At 40.4% G+C, this 20344-nt stretch overlaps 1 protein-coding gene across 1 annotated transcript in view; it reads left to right on the top strand.

Annotated features, from left to right (window-relative positions):
• Positions 1-20344, top strand: part of KCNH7 (potassium voltage-gated channel subfamily H member 7) — a 369362-nt gene that overhangs the window by 234571 nt on the left and 114447 nt on the right. The window contains exons 4-6 of the mRNA XM_044303361.1: positions 2229-2657; positions 6779-6799; positions 16472-16686. Coding sequence (XP_044159296.1) covers positions 2229-2657; positions 6779-6799; positions 16472-16686 — 665 coding nt within the window. The remainder of the gene's footprint in view (positions 1-2228; positions 2658-6778; positions 6800-16471; positions 16687-20344) is intronic.

The raw sequence follows: 20344 nt of genomic DNA on the forward strand, positions 1-20344 counted from the left end.
AGATTTACTCAGATAGATGCTTTGCTTTTAGGGTAAAATATGTTACCATTTGGAGGCGCCATATTATGGCACATGAAGTCATATTTTATTTGGAGGTGTCTACTTGTCAATGAGATATTCATGATTTCTGTAGTGATAATCAGTCATCTCCCTGCAGTTTGTTCTCCTCTTCAGTATACGTAATTACACTTTCCTGTGTGTTTTCTTGATTTAATGAGGCTTTCAGAGCTAAAATACCTAATGGCATGCTGATTGCTCATCACGTAATACCACCATGGATCACAACAGGAATAGTTATTTTTAATTCTCACATCTTACCCAGCTCTGTGCTGCACCTTTGTTTCAATGCCACTAGGGCTTGCAGTATTCAGGATCATCAACAAAAGGGATTACAGTTCACATGATTCCTCTCAAAGACATTGCTTCTATTTACAGATGGCTATGTGCCCTCTACCACAAGTAAAAAGTAGTGCTATATTTACCGTACTTATGGTACACAATGCAGATCTGCTACTGAAAAACTATTCTGCTGCCCAGTATGAGAAATATCATCCCTCCAGAGACAGGGAAGGAGGAGAGAGAGTCAGGGAGCAATAGATATGCAGAGCATATAATGTATAATGGCCTGCACTACAGGTAGGAGAGAGGAGGGATAACCAAGTATTCAGTGTGCGGGGTGTCATACAAAGCAGGATCTAAATACCAAGACTGAGATTGGCTTACAGAGGCATCTCAGCTACACAGACATTAGCTGACTTACAGTATCTTACTACGTGTAAGTTATTTGCAGGAAATTATTGCATTTGGAAAGCTACTTAAAAGTTTTTCTTTGTGTTCTCAAAAATCATCATAAAAAAGTTTAGAATGATCCATAGTCTTTGTACCATCCATTTATAAGTTTCCCCAACATTCAACTGTCATCTGTTAACAACCAACAGCAAGTGTTCAACATCCCTAAAGCACCACTACAGGGTAACTTAAAAGGGGTTAGGCCATGATTGATGTAAAAAAAATTAAATCAGACATCACATAGTATATGGCAATCTCTTTCTAACAAAGCTAGAACCAGCCCTGTACCTGACATGGATCCAGAGATCTCCTCATTCATTGCTCCATTTCTTCTGCTAGATGTATTTCAGGCTGGCTGCTCATGGACCGTGTTCTTTCTCAGGGGGCATGTACTTTCTGTTGTGCCTCTCTCCCTTTAACTGCCACAGCTTCTAACAATATATTGCTGGTGGAAGTTGAAGATTTAAACTGAGTGCTGTGTGACCACCTCAGTGAGGTGGACGGAGAAATACGGTAAAGAACAGACAGCAGGTGGCGCTACACGGATGCATTTTCTTGAATAGCTCACTGGCTATACTAAATTTTAAATTAAATTCAATTACAAAAATATTCAGATCCAGGTGCTGTTTCAAAGAATGCTGAATATTTTTATGGGACAATCCCTTTAAAGGGAACCGATCATCAACTTTACACTGATCTCACTGAGGGCAGCATAAAGTAATGACAGAAATGCTGATTTCAACGGTGTGTCACTCATGAGCTAAAAGTGAGTGGTTGCTGAGAACCAGCATCATAATCATTGCAGCCCAGGCCTTGAAAAGAGTCAAATCTACTTGAGAAGAGTCATGGTTATTGATAATCTCCTGCTCTCTCGCCCATCTGCTGATGATTGGCAGTTCTCTCCTAGAGAGAAAGGGAGAAAACTAGGTAGAAGACGGTCATCAGCAGGTGGGCAGGAATTCATGAATAACCATGACTCTTCTCAGGTAGGCCGTGACTCTTTTCCAGGCCCAGTCTGCAATGACTGTGATGTTGGTTCTCGGCAACCACTTACTTTTTGACTTTTAAATGACAGACCGCTGAAATCATCTCACCTGTCTCTACTTTATTATGCCGTTAGTATGGGCAGCATAGAGTTGATGACAGGTTCCCTTTAAGTAGTACATGGTACTATTTGAAATAAGTGGGCTTTCTGTGTAATGTGCAGACTGTCTGGGCCTACCCGAAAGAGGCTTTATTTTTAGCTGCTGTCGGCTCTAGCTAATTGTCATTAAGACATTAAGGTGTTTGACAACTTTGGGTGCTTAATCATAAAAATGTTTATTAATTGAGCTGGAGATTGCAATCTACCTATTGCTTGTAGAATTGTAGAAATTTGTGTATAAAGACGACATACCTTTTTATGTTTTATTAAAATCTAATTATTCCTTTCTTTTCAGGTAAATTGTTTGGATTCCGGTTACCATCACTGAGACTTTTACATTACAGAAAGCAGTCCTTACCGCAGGAAGATCCCGATGCCGTCATAGTGGACTCGTCCAAGCACAGTGATGACTCTATGGCTATGAAGCACTTTAAATCTCCTACAAAGGAAAGTTGCAGCCCATCAGAAGCAGATGACACAAAAGCACTGATCGATTCAAACAAGTGTTCACCTTTGGTTAACATAACTGGACCTCTGGACCATTCTTCACCTAAACGGCAATGGGACCAGCTATTCCCGGACACAATGCAGGCAGGGTCTCACTTGTCTCATTCACGGTCAAAAGAAAGCATTTGTAGCATGAGACGAGCATCTTCAGTGCATGATATTGAAGGATTTACCATTCATCCCAAAAGTGTTTTCAGAGACCGACATGCAAGTGAAGGTATGATACACTCTCTTTAAAAGAAACGTCACAGGCTTTAACCTTAAGATAAGCATATACCTGTAGCTGAAATTATGTAACAGTTTCCAGAAGGGAAAATGATCTACCATACCTTGCAACATCTGAATCCCAAATTATGAGATGTTCAAGCCCCACCCATGCTCAGGTGGGAACATTCAGAAACAACCTAGAAATGCCCCCACCTCTCTATGACGAATTGTATGCTTTTTCAATGAAAATCTTTTAAAGGAGTTTTCAGACCCCAAAAGCAAGGTCAGGAAACTGTCTAAAATAAAGGAAAACAGGCAATCACCAAAACATGCCACTGCCACTCCATTCCACTGCTGAGGGTCCTGTCCTTGCTCCTTCTGCTGCTCTCTCTCTGTTCCTTGGGACCAGAAGGAGCGAGGCCAGGAGCTTCAGAGCTGGAACCTTAGCAGTTACCACTATCTTTATTTTAAACACTTACCAAGCCATAATTAAGTTTGCTGTTGGGGTCAGACAAACCATTTAAAGGCTATGTACACCTTTGGGGGCAAGTTTTTTTTTTATTAGTGCATTGCACTTATTTTAATCGAAAAATATTTTTTTTCAATTGGTCTTTATAAAAAATATGGAGCCCTTTTTTGTGTAGAGAGCTGAGATGCTGTAGTAGCAGCCTGTGGCTTTTCTGTATTTTCCGTCATTTTGGGAGCTGACAGACTCCTTATCTCTGCTCTCTGACATATTAAACACTCATTATAGCTCAGTTTTTATCTTATTGATAAGAATGTGGCTTAAATAAGTGTTTATGACCTCTCAGTAGTTTAGAGATACGTTTTATTAGATGACCGGCACAAAGTGAAAATGAAAGTGAAAGTATCAGTCACACAGTTAGAAAAACAGTTAACCCTTTGTGACAGAATGGCTCAATATTTTTTAATGAAGGCCAATTGAAAATATGATTTTTAGTCAAAAATGAGTAAACAAACAAGGTGTACATAGCCTCATCTGTTAAGATGCTAAATGTTCTTGTCAACATTTGGAAAGCTTGGTGACAACCAGTATAGCTTCCGAGTTCACCAGTTTGCCTAGGGTTGTCCATGACTAGTTATAGAACAGATTTCCTTTTTAGGAGTCTGGGAAAGCTGGCTGACAACCTTTTTGATTGCAGTAATGGCAGTTTTATTGGTTGCTTGCTAACCGATCCAGATTTACTAATATATATATATTTTTATAAATTGACAAGAGACAATTCAAAGTCTATGGTTATTGTATTTTGTATTGTATTATTTTAGCAATTTGCTGTTATAAATATTATGATTAGATAAGGGCAGTTGGGAAAACAGTAAATCTAGAAATGAATGGTAAGAGTAAACCGAATAGTCATTTGCTGGCACTGTCCGTCAGTCCGCCAGCACCTGAACTTGTCTTCTAGAAATTATTGATGAGAACAAGAGATTGAGTTTTACCTAATCTCTTTCATTTTGTGGTTGTCAGACATCAGACAGGGCTGGACTTAGTAAAGGGGCAGGTCTAAGTCTCCGATTGCAAGGGTTTGTGAGAAGGAGGAAAGAGAACATGGCATTCTCCTGGAACACATATAGAAGAGCTACTTGTTTTGTGTTCTCAGTATTAAACTGCAATATGAGGATCAAATGAAATGAGGAGATCAAGGGAGAAAGTGGTGTTTTTTTTTTAACTTTTGTAAATTTTCAGTTTTTTTTGGTCCTTTAAAATTTTCTTTCTGTCCAATTGTTCTGTTTATATGCTGTAAGTCATTTTACAACAATGTAGTCTGCAGATAGAATCAGACGGGTAAAGAACAGTTTAAAGTTTACCGCTGGACTTGCTGAGGATAATTTGGCATTTCTGTCTGCCCTCCCCAATTTTCTGATAGCTCCAACCACAGAAGCTTTGTTGGTCCCGTTTCCTAATATTATATATAACCCAGAGGTGTAATTGAATTATGCAGTACTAGAAGACTGTATATTCTTCACTCAATATATGTAGATTAATTCATTTGGGTTTCAATGATATGTGATCTGTGTAATTACATTAGGACTAGGCAAGAATTTCCCAGTAGCAGTCTCATGGACATGCTGTTACCGGGAAAGGCTTTAGTGATGCTGTTACCGGAAAATTTGGGGGACATTTTTGCAATCTCATGCAACCTGCAGATTTTTTCCTGTTCTCTTTAATAGAAGGGTCATGCAGATTACTGCCCCCTAGTGGCAGCCACAGGCAACTGTGATTTTCCCAAGGACTGTATGTGTGTGGGAAGGATACTAAAATATGGAGTCCTTTATCACCTTTAGTATCACTTTACAACATTGAAATGGCCTCGTTGGCTTAGGTGATGTAATAATTGGCAGTATTCATGGTATTGGTTTTATTGTCTTCTGTGACATTTGAAAATGTATCCCGTAAGCATCCAAGAAGATGTTTCTAAGGTCTTAATATTACAGATAATTGTCCAAAAAGGCAAATCCAGAGGTATGTGCGTGATTTATTGAATGAGATGTTAAGGGTTAATATTAAGTTAGCACCACTGTTGCAAGGAACCAGTATTGCAACAGCTAGACCTGGAGACATTGCTATTTGGAACAGATATTGGTATTGATCGCTTGATCTCTGCTCTGTGCTGGTCAGAGCGTCTCTCTCCAAAACATTTCTCTCCCAAGCGTCTTGCAGTGTTCTGTGTTGCATTCCCTTTGAGGAGAAGTCAGTATTAGAAATAGCAGACAGTGACCTTAAAAAACCAATCCTTTGTATTTCTATAATCCTTCACTGCTTCCTGCCAGCGTTCTTCTAGAAAGACAGTGTTAAAGGGTTAATAACATGTAAAATAGGACCAGTGATGAGAAAAGTGGGTGGAGTTTAGGAGAAGAGCTTGACAGATATACTAACTATAGCTCCTACCAGAAATTGGCATAAATTATTGCACCAATCTACCCTCGCTCATAGCAGGCATAGCATAGATTTTCTGCCATACGGACATCCAAAAGACGTGCCAAACTTATTAAGAGGCATGCCAAAGGTAAAATATTGTGTACTTGCCACCACCACTAGAGGGAGCTTGGGAGCTCACTGCATACTTTATGTGCAATTTAATAATATAGCAGTACTCAGTAAGAGCCTGAGCTCCCTCTAGTGGTGGCTGTAGACACTCAAGATTTTAACTTTTAATAAAGTTTTCCAGGACTTAAATACTGATGACCAAAACGGTGACCAACCAGCTGTTTCAGGTAACTGACAGCACTAGCACTAGAAACTATACAGGGGAAAGAGCCTTCTCATTGTGGCTCCATCATTGATGACCTGTACTGGACACACAAGACGGTGGTCGATCATGCACATTACCGCTCCTTTCAAAGCCTGTGGAACTGTTGAAGGTAGCCAAGATAGCACAAGAGAGATGAATGGAGCAGCAGTGCATATGCTTGACTGGTTGTGTCTGGTAATGCAGAATAACCTTATTGAAGTGAATGAGGCTAAGCTGCAATACCAGGCACAGTCGAAGGACAAGAATGGTGCTGTTTCTGGAAAATAAACAAACCTCTTACAAAAAAAAAATGCAACTTTTAGCCATGTGACTATAAGGTTTGGGTCCTATTATTTCAACATTTATGTGACTTTTTCATTTCTTTACCCTAAAGGGGTTTTCTGAAATCTTTTTACTGATGACCTATCTTCTAGGTTGGTCATCAGTATCTGATTGGTGGGGTCCGATACCCAGGACCTCTGCCGATCAGCTGAATTAGAAGACATCGGCACTCACAGCCTTCTCTCAACACGTTCATGTGGCCTAGGAGCAGCTCAGCCCCATAAAAGTGAATGGGGCTGAACGCGATACCAAACAGAGCCGCTGTACAATGTTCTGCGCTGTGCTTAGTAAGCAGACAGAAGGCTGCAGAGCTCACAGGAGCGCCGGAGTCTTCCCAAACAGCTGATCGGTGGGGCTCCTGGGTGTCGGACCCCACCGATCAGATACTGATGACCTATCCAGAGGATCAGTTTGAAAAATTTGGAAAACCCTTTTAAACAACCATCATTTTCTTTGTAATTTTTTTTGTCTTTTTTCAGTCTAAACTATTTAGAATATTTTCTTTTATATTTCTTTTTGCTCTGCTGAATATCAGACAATGGTCGCGATATCAAAGGTAATGTGTGATTAACAAATGTTTTCTTTAATGCTTAAGAGCGCCACTTTGCCCGGCATGTTAATTTGCCTGTTGCATGGTCTATGAGATATGGTGCCCTCTGCTGGCCTGATAGTAACTAGGTGCATTATTGAATCTGTCAATTTGTTTGGCTTCCGATGGCTAGCTTTCTCTGCGGCAGCACGCCATAAGGATAGGCTGATATCTCAGTATAAAGTGGAACTCCTAACCACTGATGTATTTATTTTTTTAATTTTACAGGGTTGGAGGTACAATAATGAGATCTAGTTAACTCCTTTGCTGCCAGACACATCGTTAGTTATTGCAATATTCATCCTCTGGTAGCAAAGAGGTAAATTTGAAAGAAGCAAGTATTGCATATTTTCTTCATTTACTCCTCTTTTGTCTCCTTAAAACTAGTTTCACATTCCTGGATGGCAGGGGGTATGGTTTATTTTTTGAAGTTTAGATATTCATGCATGCTTTATGAAGTATGATGCCCACTGAAACGGTTTGCCCTGTGCATTGTTGTATTTATTGAGAACATCCAATCCGATATCCCCGAACCTTGAGGTTACTTTGGACAGACAAAGATTTTCAGGAAATAGATGATTCAATCTGAACATTCATAGGTCAGAGAGTGAGGGATCTAGTTTTAAAGGAGCAGAACACTCCTGGGTTCCTAGTGGTCGGGACAACAACATCCCTTCCTGCCTTGGCCAGATTATTTAGGTGTAGGGCTAGGCAGCAGACTGAACCTTTCCTCTTAAGTGAAGGAAAGTCTAACTATGACTTTGAGTAAGTTATTGTGAAAGACAAGCTATTCTAGTTTGGATGTTCTTCTGCATCGTGGAACAGAAGGTCTGAGACCAAAGAGATGAGTGGTCTGACTCAGATGTCAGATTCCTCTACCTTGTTTGGTAAGATTCTAATATCTATGGAGAGAAGGAGCCAACCTGGCAACAGTCCCAACATGAACTAAGCCCAGTTCCCTTCAGCAAAATAAACTAAGCCCAGCTCCCTTCAGCATCCCCCTTTGCTGGTGCAGGAGTGGTCGCTATGATATTTATACCCATATCTGCTGACCTTGATCTTTTAAAAGCAAAACAGACCAGATTTTGGAATTGCTGGACATCCCTGTGGCAGGTCGTTGCCAGTCAGTGTTTGATAACCAGTTCTTATGTCACACCATAAAACACTAGAATATTAATTATTAATTCATTATGAACAATTCCCTGAGTAATTGAGATCAGTGGTGAGGATCTCAGGTTCCTCACAGCTGCTTTCCTGGAACTATTTGTAGAATATAGACTTTTTACATATTTTGTGAATAGAGAGACCATGGGTCATACATATAGTTGAGCCTAGAAGTTGAGTCCTAGAAGACCTCAGAGTGTCAAACAATTTTCAGGCCAATTGGAGCACTTTTGTTTCGGTTAGAATTAATTTGGACCAGAATCAAATTGGTCAACCGTTTTAGCCCGATCATACCCAAATGGAATTTTGAGCGATTCGCTCATCCCTAGACATATAGGAATCCTCGATCAAACGGAGTAACTTTTTCTTGATAACTTTCTGCACTCTAGGAGCCATTGATCCCTGTATGGCCAACTCTAAATGTAATGAATCTTATTCTATAAACTGGTTTCTATAGAAAACTGCTGGTAAAATATATGCATCAGGTAATGCATTTCTCTACCTTTTTTCTAGACATTGGTGTCAATAAATGCCTGCGGCAAACGATTCAGTGTGGTATTTGAGTGTGAAATTGCTAGCTTGCATGCTGTGTATGATTATGAGGCTGTAACACATGGTATGCTTACTAACCATTGTGACTATTTGTTTATTGTTCTCATGGAGTTACTAATCTTCTAAGTGAATGTTTAATGATATAAAATGTGCTTTATATCCACATGATATGCAGAATCCCCTGTTGTACATTTTACTATGACTTATGTGTTCCCCCCGGGGCACATATCACTCAGATTGTTTATTTTCTTTACATAAATTATGTTGTTGTTGTTTTTCCAGCGTTTATCATTTAACAGGCCGAACTGGATGGACAGATGTCTTTTTTCGGCCGTATAAACTATTTTACTATGTTACTATCATTATTGATAGTAATATTTAATATGATTATATTAATATTAAATACTCACATGTACATGCTTGCGCCAAAGATAAGCTCTATTTTTATACCTTGAAAGGAGCTTATGTTTTCAAAGCGAAATCCTGACCAGATGGCCTTATAGGAAATTTGGATGTCATTGAAAGGTGGTCCTTATATTTGGGAGCCTCTATATTACCCAGAATAGAGAACTGCTAGTTAAGGCCTCATGCACACGACCGTTGTTTCATTCCGTGTCCGTTGTTCAGTTTTTCGTGATTTTCTGCGGACCCATTGACTTTCAATGGGTCCGTTAAAAACTCGGCTAATGCACAGTTTGTCATCCGCGTCCGTGATCCGTGGTTTCAGTCCGTCAAAAAAAATATAACCTGTCCTATTTTTTTCACGGAAAACAGTTTGCGGACCCATTCAAGTCAATGGGTCCGTGAAAAAACGCGGAGGCACACAAGATTGTCATCCGCGTCCGCGTCCGGTTTTTTTCTATCATTTGCATAGCAAACTTGACTTAGATTTTTTTTTACTTTCCTTCATGTTTGGAGATCCTCCAAAAATAAAGGACGCTTACGGTAAACATCATTGTTTCAGCATGTCCCAAGAGCAACAAAGAGACAGTTTTACCATCAGGTTCAGAAAAGCTAATTCAAAGCATATGACTATACTTCTTTTTTATTGCTTTTTCAAAATGGCTGCCATAAGTAAAGTGAAAAATGCTGATATCTTTTTAAGTATATTTACAATAATTTCCAAATTTTGCCTGTTGGTCTAATTTTTTTATTTTCTAATACCTGGCCAATTCTGGAATTTGATTGAAAATTCCCTTTAAGATATCTACTGAAATCCATGCATGTCTGACCTCCATGCATACGGGTAGTTTCACACTAGCATCAGAGGAATCCGGCAGACAGTTCCGTTCCGGTATTTATTTTTTCCACATTTTTAAAGGTCTGCGCGTTCGCAGACCGTGAAACCGGATCCGGTTTTCCGGAACACTTGGTACCGGATCTGGCATTAATACATTATAATGGAAATTAATGCCAAGGCAAGTGTTCCGGAATTTTGGCTAGAGAAAATACCGCAGCATGCTGCGGTATTTTCTGCGGGCAAATACCGTAAAAGTGACTGAACTGAAGACATCCTGATGCATACTGAACGGAATGCTTTCCATTTAGAATGCATTGGGATAAAACTGATGCTTTTTTTTCCGATATTGAGTCCCTAGGACGGAACTCAATACCGGAAAACTTTAACGCTAGTGTGAAAGTACCCCTAACTCTTTAGGACAATGGACCTCCATGCATACCGCAGAGATTGAGCAAAGCTTTTTTCAATATACATTGCTTAGTTTTCATTATGAACATAGGAAGCCATTTACTATACAGAAATGGGGTGGGGGGGATGGGACACCTGTTTTAGGCATAGAAAATGGTCTAAATGGAAGACAGCTAGGAAGCTGGCTTACATTTAGACTGGCGCCTCTACATAACTTTAGTGGATCAAACACCTGATCAGGATCCTGATCAGTCTAAAAAATGCCTGATCAATCAGAAAAAATGACATGCGTTTGCATACAGTTTGCTTATTAAAAATGCAGGGGCGTAGCTAAAGGCTCCTGGGCCCTGGTGCACAAGTTTAGCTTGGGCCCCCCTTCCCCCAGTGCTTTGTGTCCAGGGGCAGGGAAGCACATAGCCTTCATGCTGCCTGAGGCAAAAATTGAAACGGCACACCCCACCCGCCATGCCAAACTCTTGACCTAACCCCTTCCCTCAAACCAGAGGTGTAACTTGACCTGCATGCACTTTCTATAATACCAGTGTCTTCTTATGCGGCACAAGGTTCTTTGGGCCCCCTCAGGCTCCTGGGCCCGGTAGCGAGTGCTACCTCTACACCCCCTATAGCTACGCCCTTGCCTTAATGTCTTCACATCTGAACAATAATTAGTAAACGTCCCTTTAGTCACAATCTTTACCTGGGAAATCTGTGCAGCCTTCAGGAGCACAGGTCCTCTGCTAACCTCGAATGAGCCTTATAAGTAAGACTCTTATTTTTCTAACAAAGCAGCATTAGGAAACAAATCAAATTGCAAAATGTATTATTCCATTGGATTCATCGTAGCCATATCACTTACACAGTGAGAATAAACTGCACCAAGCAATTATACAAATCTACATTTCCCCAGGATCGATACGACTGCAGTGATTAGATATGGCTTTTATTGCGAGCTTCAGTGTCTTTGATATTTTGTCACACAAAGTTTTTAGTTTCCTGGCTAATGAAATGTATCCTTCAATTCAATGGTTGCATCCAGCTCCAAGACTGATCGCATTGGTGACTTTAGTGAGTCATAGAATTACTCAGAGGGAAAATAATGCTAGATAATTGCAGGGTCTGCACTATTCGAGTGGAATAAAGCAAACGATCTTTCATACTTCAGAACGTTCTATCTTATATACACTTATTGGATTAAATGGAGCACACTGCATCACATGTCAATGACAAGCCCTAATGTACTCATAGTTTGTAGTGTAAGTAGATCATTTATTCATTTTTTTCTGACAACTTCTAAAAGACAAAAACAAAGGTAATAATTGATATATTTAACAAATTCACCACGAGGATCCCTGATATATTATTGTATGAGGTGAGCAATGCAGTTGGCAGCATATGGAAAGACCAAAGCACCTATTACATTCAATGTCCTGTGCACATTTAAAAAAGTGAAAAACACATTTCTGTGAATAATTGATACAATGGATAAATATGGTTCCTTGGTTCATCCTTTGTGTTAACTTAGGGCTCAGCGTTGTATGGAACTTCAATATGGTACCCATAGAAGTCTATGGGTTGATACTATACCATTATCTGCATACGATTTAATATGTAGACATGCAGAGATTTTTTTTTTGTCATATTCATATTGATTAGAGTTGAGCGAACACCTGGATGTTCGGGTTCGAGAAGTTCGGCCGAACATCCCGGAAATGTTCGGGTTCGGGATCCGAACCCGATCCGAACTTCGTCCCGAACCCGAACCCCATTGAAGTCAATGGGGACCCGAACTTTTCGGCACTAAAACGGCTGTAAAACAGCCCAGGAAAGGGCTAGAGGGCTGCAAAAGGCAGCAACATGTAGGTAAATCCCCTGCAAACAAATGTGGATAGGGAAATTAATTAAAATAAAAATTAAATAAATAAAAATTAACCAAAATCAATTGGAGAGAGGTTCCATAGCAGAGAATCTGGCTTCCCGTCACCCACCACTGGAACAGTCCATTCTCAGATATTTAGGCCCCGGCACCCAGGCAGAGGAGAGAGGTCCCGTAACAGACAATCTGGCTTCATGTCAGCAGAGAATCAGTCTTCATGTCATAGCAGAGAATCAGGCTTCACGTCACCCACCACTGTAAGAGTCCATTTTCATAAATTTAGGCCCAGCACCCAGGCAGAGGAGAGAGGTCCCGTAACAGAGGATCTGGCTTCATGTCAGCAGAGAATCAGTCTGCATGTCATAGCAGAGAATCAGGCTTCACGTCAGCCACCACTGCAACAGTCCATTGTCATAAATTTAGGCCCAGCACCCAGGCAGAGGAGAGAGGTCCCGTAACAGAGGATCTGGCTTCATGTCAGCAGAGAATCAGTCTGCATGTCATAGCAGAGAATCAGGCTTCACGTCAGCCACCACTGCAACAGTCCATTGTCATAAATTTAGGCCCAGCACCCAGGCAGAGGAGAGAGGTCCCGTAACAGAGGATCTGGCTTCATGTCAGCAGAGAATCAGTCTGCATGTCATAGCAGAGAATCAGGCTTCACGTCAGCCACCACTGCAACAGTCCATTGTCATAAATTTAGGCCCAGCACCCAGGCAGAGCAGAGAGGTCCCGTAACAGACAATCTGGCTTCATGTCAGCAGAGAATCAGTCTGCATGTCATAGCAGAGAATGAGGCTTCACGTCACCCACCACTGCAACAGTCCATTGGCATATATTTAGGCCTAGCACACAGGCAGAGCAGAGAGGTCCCGTAACAGACAATCTGGCTTCATGTCAGCAGAGAATCAGTCTGCATGTCATAGCAGAGAATGAGGCTTCACGTCACCCACCACTGCAACAGTCCATTGGCATATATTTAGGCCTAGCACACAGGCAGAGCAGAGAGGTCCCGTAACAGACAATCTGGCTTCATGACAGCAGAGAATCAGTCTGCATGTCATAGCAGAGAATGAGGCTTCACGTCACCCACCATGTCCGACCATGTCCACGACCATGTCCACGTCCGCGTCCCTTACTAGATGTTTTTCTCATTGTTATGGTTCACCACAACAACAAATATATTATTTGGCCCAATGTATTGTATTCAAATTCAGCGGGATATAAATTTGAGGCCTAGTATTTAGGCGCTGGGTGACCGGTATGGATTTAGTGACAGAATTAGACTTGGAAATGCACAGAAGCGTGTGTGTGTGAAGTTATTCTGAATGACCCAATGTGCACCTTGAATATTATATACCCTTTTAGGGATAGATTTCAAATAGCTCTGATATAGCAGAAACCACTAAATTATGAAATTGCTAAATTGGGAATTGTATTTCAACCCAGAACAAAAAATGTGCTTTGACGGACACTAAATAACTTTCCCAGCCACAACAGGACAGCGGTAACGAGAGATTTAGCAGGATATAAATTTGAGGCCTAGTATTTAGGCGCTGGGTGACAGGTATGGGTTTAGTGCCAGAATTAGACTTGGAAATACACAGTAGCGGGTGTGTGTGAAGTTATTCTGAATGACCCAATGTGCACCTTGAATATTATATACCCTTTTAGGGATAGATTTCAAATAGCTCTGATATAGCAGAAACCACTAAATTATGAAATTGCTAAATTGGGAATTGTATTTCAACCCAGAACAAGAAATGTGCTTGAACGGACACTAAATAACTCGCCCAGCTACAGCACTAAGGACAGATTTAGCGGGATATAAATTTGAGGCCTAGTATTTAGGCGCTGGGTGACAGGTATGGGTTTAGTGCCAGAATTAGACTTGGAAATACACAGTAGCGGGTGTGTGTGAAGTTATTCTGAATGACCCAATGTGCACCTTGAATATTATATACCCTTTTAGGGATAGATTTCAAATAGCTCTGATATAGCAGAAACCACTAAATTATGAAATTGCTAAATTGGGAATTGTATTTCAACCCAGAACAAGAAATGTGCTTGAACGGACACTAAATAACTCGCCCAGCTACAGCACTAAGGACAGATTTAGCGGGATATAAATTTGAGGCCTAGTATTTAGGCGCTGGGTGACAGGTATGGGTTTAGTGCCAGAATTAGACTTGGAAATACACAGTAGCGGGTGTGTGTGAAGTTATTCTGAATGACCCAATGTGCACCTTGAATATTATATACCCTTTTAGGGATAGATTTCAAATAGCTCTGATATAGCAGAAACCACTAAATTATGAAATTGCTAAATTGGGAATTGTATTTCAACCCAGAACAAGAAATGTGCTTGAACGGACACTAAATAACTCGCCCAGCTACAGCACTAAGGACAGATTTAGCGGGATATAAATTTGAGGCCTAGTATTTAGGCGCTGGGTGACAGGTATGGGTTTAGTGCCAGAATTAGACTTGGAAATACACAGTAGCGGGTGTGTGTGAAGTTATTCTGAATGACCCAATGTGCACCTTGAATATTATATACCCTTTTAGGGATAGATTTCAAATAGCTCTGATATAGCAGAAACCACTAAATTATGAAATTGCTAAATTGGGAATTGTATTTCAACCCAGAACAAGAAATGTGCTTGAACGGACACTAAATAACTCGCCCAGCTACAGCACTAAGGACAGATTTAGCGGGATATAAATTTGAGGCCTAGTATTTAGGCGCTGGGTGACCGGTATGGATTTAGTGACAGAATTAGACTGGGATATGGCCAAAAAATAAACAGACTATTGCTGGTTAAATGCACTTGGTGTGACAGCTTCACCCTGATGTAGGCTTTAGCCAAAAAACAACCACACCATTGAGGGTTAAATGCACTTGGTGACAGGCGCAGCTTGCCCCTGATTTAGTATATGGCCAAAAAATGAACAGACTATTGCTGGTTAAATGCACTTGGTGTGACAGCTTCACCCTGATGTAGGCTTTAGCCAAAAAACAACCACACCATTGAGGGTTAAATGCACTTGGTGACAGGCGCAGCTTGCCCCTGATTTTGTATATGGCCAAAAAATGAACAGACTATTGCTGGTTAAATGCACTTGGTGTGACAGCTTCACCCTGATGTAGGCTTTAGCCAAAAAACAACCACACCATTGAGGGTTAAATGCACTTGGTCGCAGCTTGTGCTGGCGCACCACAAGACACAAAATGGCCGCCGATCACCCCAGAAAAATGTGACTGACAAACGGTCTGGGCAGCCTAAAAACAGTGAGCAATTGAGGATCAGCAGCTCAATGATCCACAGCTGCAGATCGATCAGTTAATCAAGTCCTTTGGAGGAGTTAATCTGCCTAATCTCGCCCTACTGTCGCAGCGCAACCTCTCCCTACGCTAATCAGAGCAGAGTGACGGGCGGCGCTATGTGACTCCAGCTTAAATAGAGGCTGGGTCACATGGTGCTCTGGCCAATCACAGCCATGCCAATAGTAGGCATGGCTGTGATGGCCTCTTGGGGCAAGTAGTATGACGCTTGTTGATTGGCTGCTTTGCAGCCTTTCAAAAAGCGCCAAGAAAGCGTCACAAAAGCGCGAAGAAAGCGACGAACACCGAACCCGAACCCGGACTTTTACGAAAATGTCCGGGTTCGGGTCCGTGTCACGGACACCCCAAAATTCGGTACGAACCCGAACTATACAGTTCGAGTTCGCTCATCCCTAATATTGATATGTTCCCTGTACTATAGAGGGACTTTCCGCTAGAAACTTTATATGGTGCTAGAAGAAGGGACCTTGCACAAAAGGATACCTTGTATCTCCTGGGCCCCTTCACAAAATTGCCAACTAGGGACTTAGGAGAGTTTAGTCGATGGCCCACGTGCTACCACAAACTCTGCAGGTGTGAGGCATGAAGTGCCTACTGCTTCTTAGCCTAGAGAAGCTGGGACTACTTGCGCCTCCATAAACCACCTTATACTCAGCTTTAAATGAGGCATGAGGTTTTAGTCATATTTATTTATTTAGCTGACTTATATAGCGCTGACATATTGCGCTTTCCCATATTTAGAAAGTTACCATTGAAGATGCTCCTGGGTGGAGTTATAGCACCTCAGGGGTGGGGCCTTTTTGTCTACAATTGGTGCTTAAATATGATCCTTTATTACCGATTATTTATTTTATTGAACACAAAGCTGTCACACACTAGCACTGAACTTACTTATACTACTAATATGCAACTAAAAGCTTGAAAGGTTGTTTATTTCTACGTGTCATTTAAACCCATGAAAGGATAAGTTTTTACGAACTTATGCTCCTTTGGTGTTTTCATCAAAAGGGTTATATTATTTGCATATTGATAACTTGTGTTTTTAACTACTTCCAGGCCCTTTTAATCATATCAAATCCAGTCTTTTGGGTTCTACATCCGATTCAAACCTGAACAAATACAGCACAATCAACAAAATTCCACAGCTCACTTTGAACTTTTCAGACATAAAAAATGAAAAAAAGGCGTCATCACCTCCATCTTCTGAAAAGGCCATTATAGCACCCAAGGTTAAGGAGCGAACGCACAATGTTACGGAAAAGGTTACACAGGTAACAAAAAGATTAAACATTTTACATTTTTATCGCAAATTTGGTTAAAATTGCTTGGTTGCTGTGAAATTTCTAAAATGTTGTAGAAAATGTAACTGTTTTTACTTTTCTATGTTAATGTTATTGATGACAATGACAGAAGGGTATGTCACCCGCACTTCTAGTCTTTGCTTCCATGGAGCATTATCCGCTTTAGATGGAAAAAAGTTTTTACCATGAATGGTCGTCCATCTAATCAATTGAGCGTGATCCACTGTTTGTTGAGGTCTGCTGCTCCGCTCATAGAGAGAACTTGAGTTGAAGACCCCTTTTTTATTATGTCCATATGATCTAATAGTGCATATAGGCAGGATATGTCCTGATAGGACAACTCCTTTAACATAAACTATAATTACTAATTATAATAACATTTATTGTTCAAAATTATAGATATCATAGAAAATATAATATCAGTATTATAGAATAAAGAATATCGTTCAGCCCATGTTTATTATTTTTAACAGTCCATGGTCTGTATTTAAAAGGGTTTTTCAGATTTTTTAACTGATCGTTTGATGTCCAATGCCCGGAACCCCCACCGATCAGCTGTTTTGAGAAAGCAGTGGCGCTCCTGTGAGCTCCGTTGCCTTCTCGCAGCTCTCCAAGCACAACACTGTAGATGTCGGGTGAGCTGCTCCTAGGCCACGTGACACATGAACATGGCTGCCTTCTCAAACAGATGATCAGTAGAGGTCCCGGGTGTTGGACCCCACCCATCAGATACTGATGACCTATTCTAAGTACATCTCTCTGAATTATTTTGATACTTGCTAATTTTTCGCAAAATACCAGCCTCAGATGTTTTTCATCTTCTTCTAAATGAACCCTTTCAAAACTAGGGATGTTTGGGGTTTTGATGCCCAGACTAAAGTTTGACATTTTGGAATGCTCCATTCTGAAAGCGAATATTTTTTTTACATCATATTCTACCCCATTTTTTTATTTTTATGATTTAAGGTTTTCTTATTTTTTCTTATTACTTCAAATTCAAGTTATCAAATACATTTGGAGGTGTCATTTAGGGGGGAAAAACAGAACCTGTACATGTCCACCCTGACAGTACAAAAATTTCTAATCAGTTTTTATTTTCTGATTACAGATTTTTTTTTTTTATTCTATTTTCTGAACATGGTTATGGGGGCGGCCATCTTGCCTGAGCTGTTCTAAACAGCATTTTAAAAACATTTAAAGAATTGCTCTGATGAGGTGCAGGCCATCCTCCAGCATGATCTAAATCGAAATCTACGCCATCTCAGAGCTCACATAGATTTTAGATAACTGGCATAAAAGTAGATAGCTATGCCAGGCCCACTGGCCCCTACCCACCCTTACTATGTACCCTTTTCACAAAAATGTCAAGGGCACCATAGAATCTCCACTGGCACCTACATTAGGCACAGTGGCTTTTAAAAAGTTGCAAACACAAGGATTGCAGCTTTTTTATGCCTTAAAACTGGCATGGATTTAATGATTAATTTCCCCCAAGGTATATCTGTGCAATTTATTTTATACAAACATCTGTAAATATGCTTATGTAAATCATTAGAAGCTGAGTAGTTTTATAGTATAGTTAATGCCTCCTATTAATTTTCATGATCTTGAACCACTATGTCCAGTCTAATGAATATTCATTGATGTATCATCACATAATCGCACAATTCAAGTCAATGCTCATCTTCGCTGGTGAAAAATAAACATTGTTAATGTATTCAGAATTTAATTGGTTTGCATGCTAACATTTAGATATTGTGGCTTTGCATTTGAATGTGGATTAAAAGATATTTTGTGAGCTTCTATTAAACAAATAATAATAAAGGAATAATTAAATGATTTTACAAGAGTGTGGTAGAAGAGAAATAATAAGAAATGATCTGTTACTAACATTTGTATCACATAAAAATAGTGGTTAAACTATACTTTGTAGCTTTTTTCTGACAGTTTGTAGTATATTAGCCTATTTTATAGTTTTCTAAATTTTGGTGTTTTCGACAATGGCCAGTTTTAGAGGCTGGCAAATTGTCCATCCTCTGCCTCCATTTCTTAGGGTTTTCCATTTCTTAGGAAAGGTATTTTTGCTAGTGATCTGTTAACTGCTAACCCTTTCACTACTCTAGACCACCAGGTATATTAAAATTACTTAAAATCTGTTTAAAATGGCAACTGACGGACCATGCTTGCTGTCCATGCCCCATTGTTTTACCATACAACTAAGGCTACGTCCACATATATGTTAAGGTATCTAGTATGCTATTCCAGTAGAGGAAAAGCCTGCCAGAGTTCTCCATATCCAGCATAGCCATGGAATACCGTGCACCACTGGACTCCATTGACTATAAATCGGTATCCAGCAGGGATTCGGCTGGTTTAGAGCATGAGGGCTATTTTTTTTTGTCTAGCCAAAATTAATCTCAGCTCTTTGCCAGTAATCCCCGCCACATCTCATTATGGTCAATAGACTCTTTCAGTTAAAGGTCGTATCCATTTAGGCCGGATAAGGTGAACTCCGGAAGGCTGATCCTCTGCCAGAACAGCCTGCTGGATACCTTTACTGCATATGTGAAACTAGCCTAACCAGTGATGTAACTAGAAATGACTGGGTCCCACAGCAGATTTTTGAATGGACCCCCAGAAACTTTCAACCCCTATCTCCCATGTAACCCCCACTCCTGTGGCTAGTTAAGATCGTTCTCTCAGACCAGGCCCGGCAGCCGCTCCGTCTGTTTCCTACAGTGTCCCTATATAATGTATATAATAATTGTATAATACTGTTTATGAGGCCCTGACAATAAAATCTCTCCTGGGTGAGCCCCTTCTGAGTTTGGACCTTAAAGCAGCCGCTTCTCCTCCTTCCCCTATAGCTACGCCCCTGAGCTTAACCCTTTATATAGATGCATGACTGGATAAAAACCTATAGAAAATGCTCCCATTCCTTTGCTATACTATCCAAAGTATAACCCTATATGGTGCATAGGTAATGCTACTATAGAGTTCCCAAATAATACTACCTTTTAGGGTATAAATAATGCCACCATATAGTACTCACATATTACTGCCATGAAGAGCCTACATGATACCACATAATAGTGGCCAAATAATATTCCCCTACAGTGCCAAAATAATACTGTTGTATAGTACCTAAATAATACACTATGTTCTCAAATAATACTGCCCTGTAGAGCTTAAATGATGCTTTCATATAGTGTCCAAGTAATATTGTAATATAGTATGTAGATTAGGCTACCATATAGTTGTCAAATAATATAGCTATTTAATTTGAGTCTGTCAGCAATTTTGACCATGCTAAACCATTGACTGCACTAAGTATGGGCTGGAGAGCTGTACTAACATGCATTTTGTGGAGCTTTTATCACCAGGAGTATTGTGAATATGAAGTTTTATTCTGCTAGATTCTGCTCTTGCAAGTGCCCAAGGTGGGGCTTCACTGTGACATGCTCTCTGCTCTCCATGTATTGACCTTCTTCACAGCCACTCAACTCTGCTCTAAGTGACAAATATACTGATCTCCAGGTTAGATACTACAAAGGCATGAGCAGAGGGGAGAGGCTATGAAGCCGCTAAACGCCGAGAGCAGAGAGGCCTTCACAGTAAAGCCAGGGAC

The sequence above is a fragment of the Bufo gargarizans genome, chromosome 8, assembly GCF_014858855.1.
Source record: "Bufo gargarizans isolate SCDJY-AF-19 chromosome 8, ASM1485885v1, whole genome shotgun sequence".
NCBI lineage: Eukaryota > Metazoa > Chordata > Amphibia > Anura > Bufonidae > Bufo > Bufo gargarizans.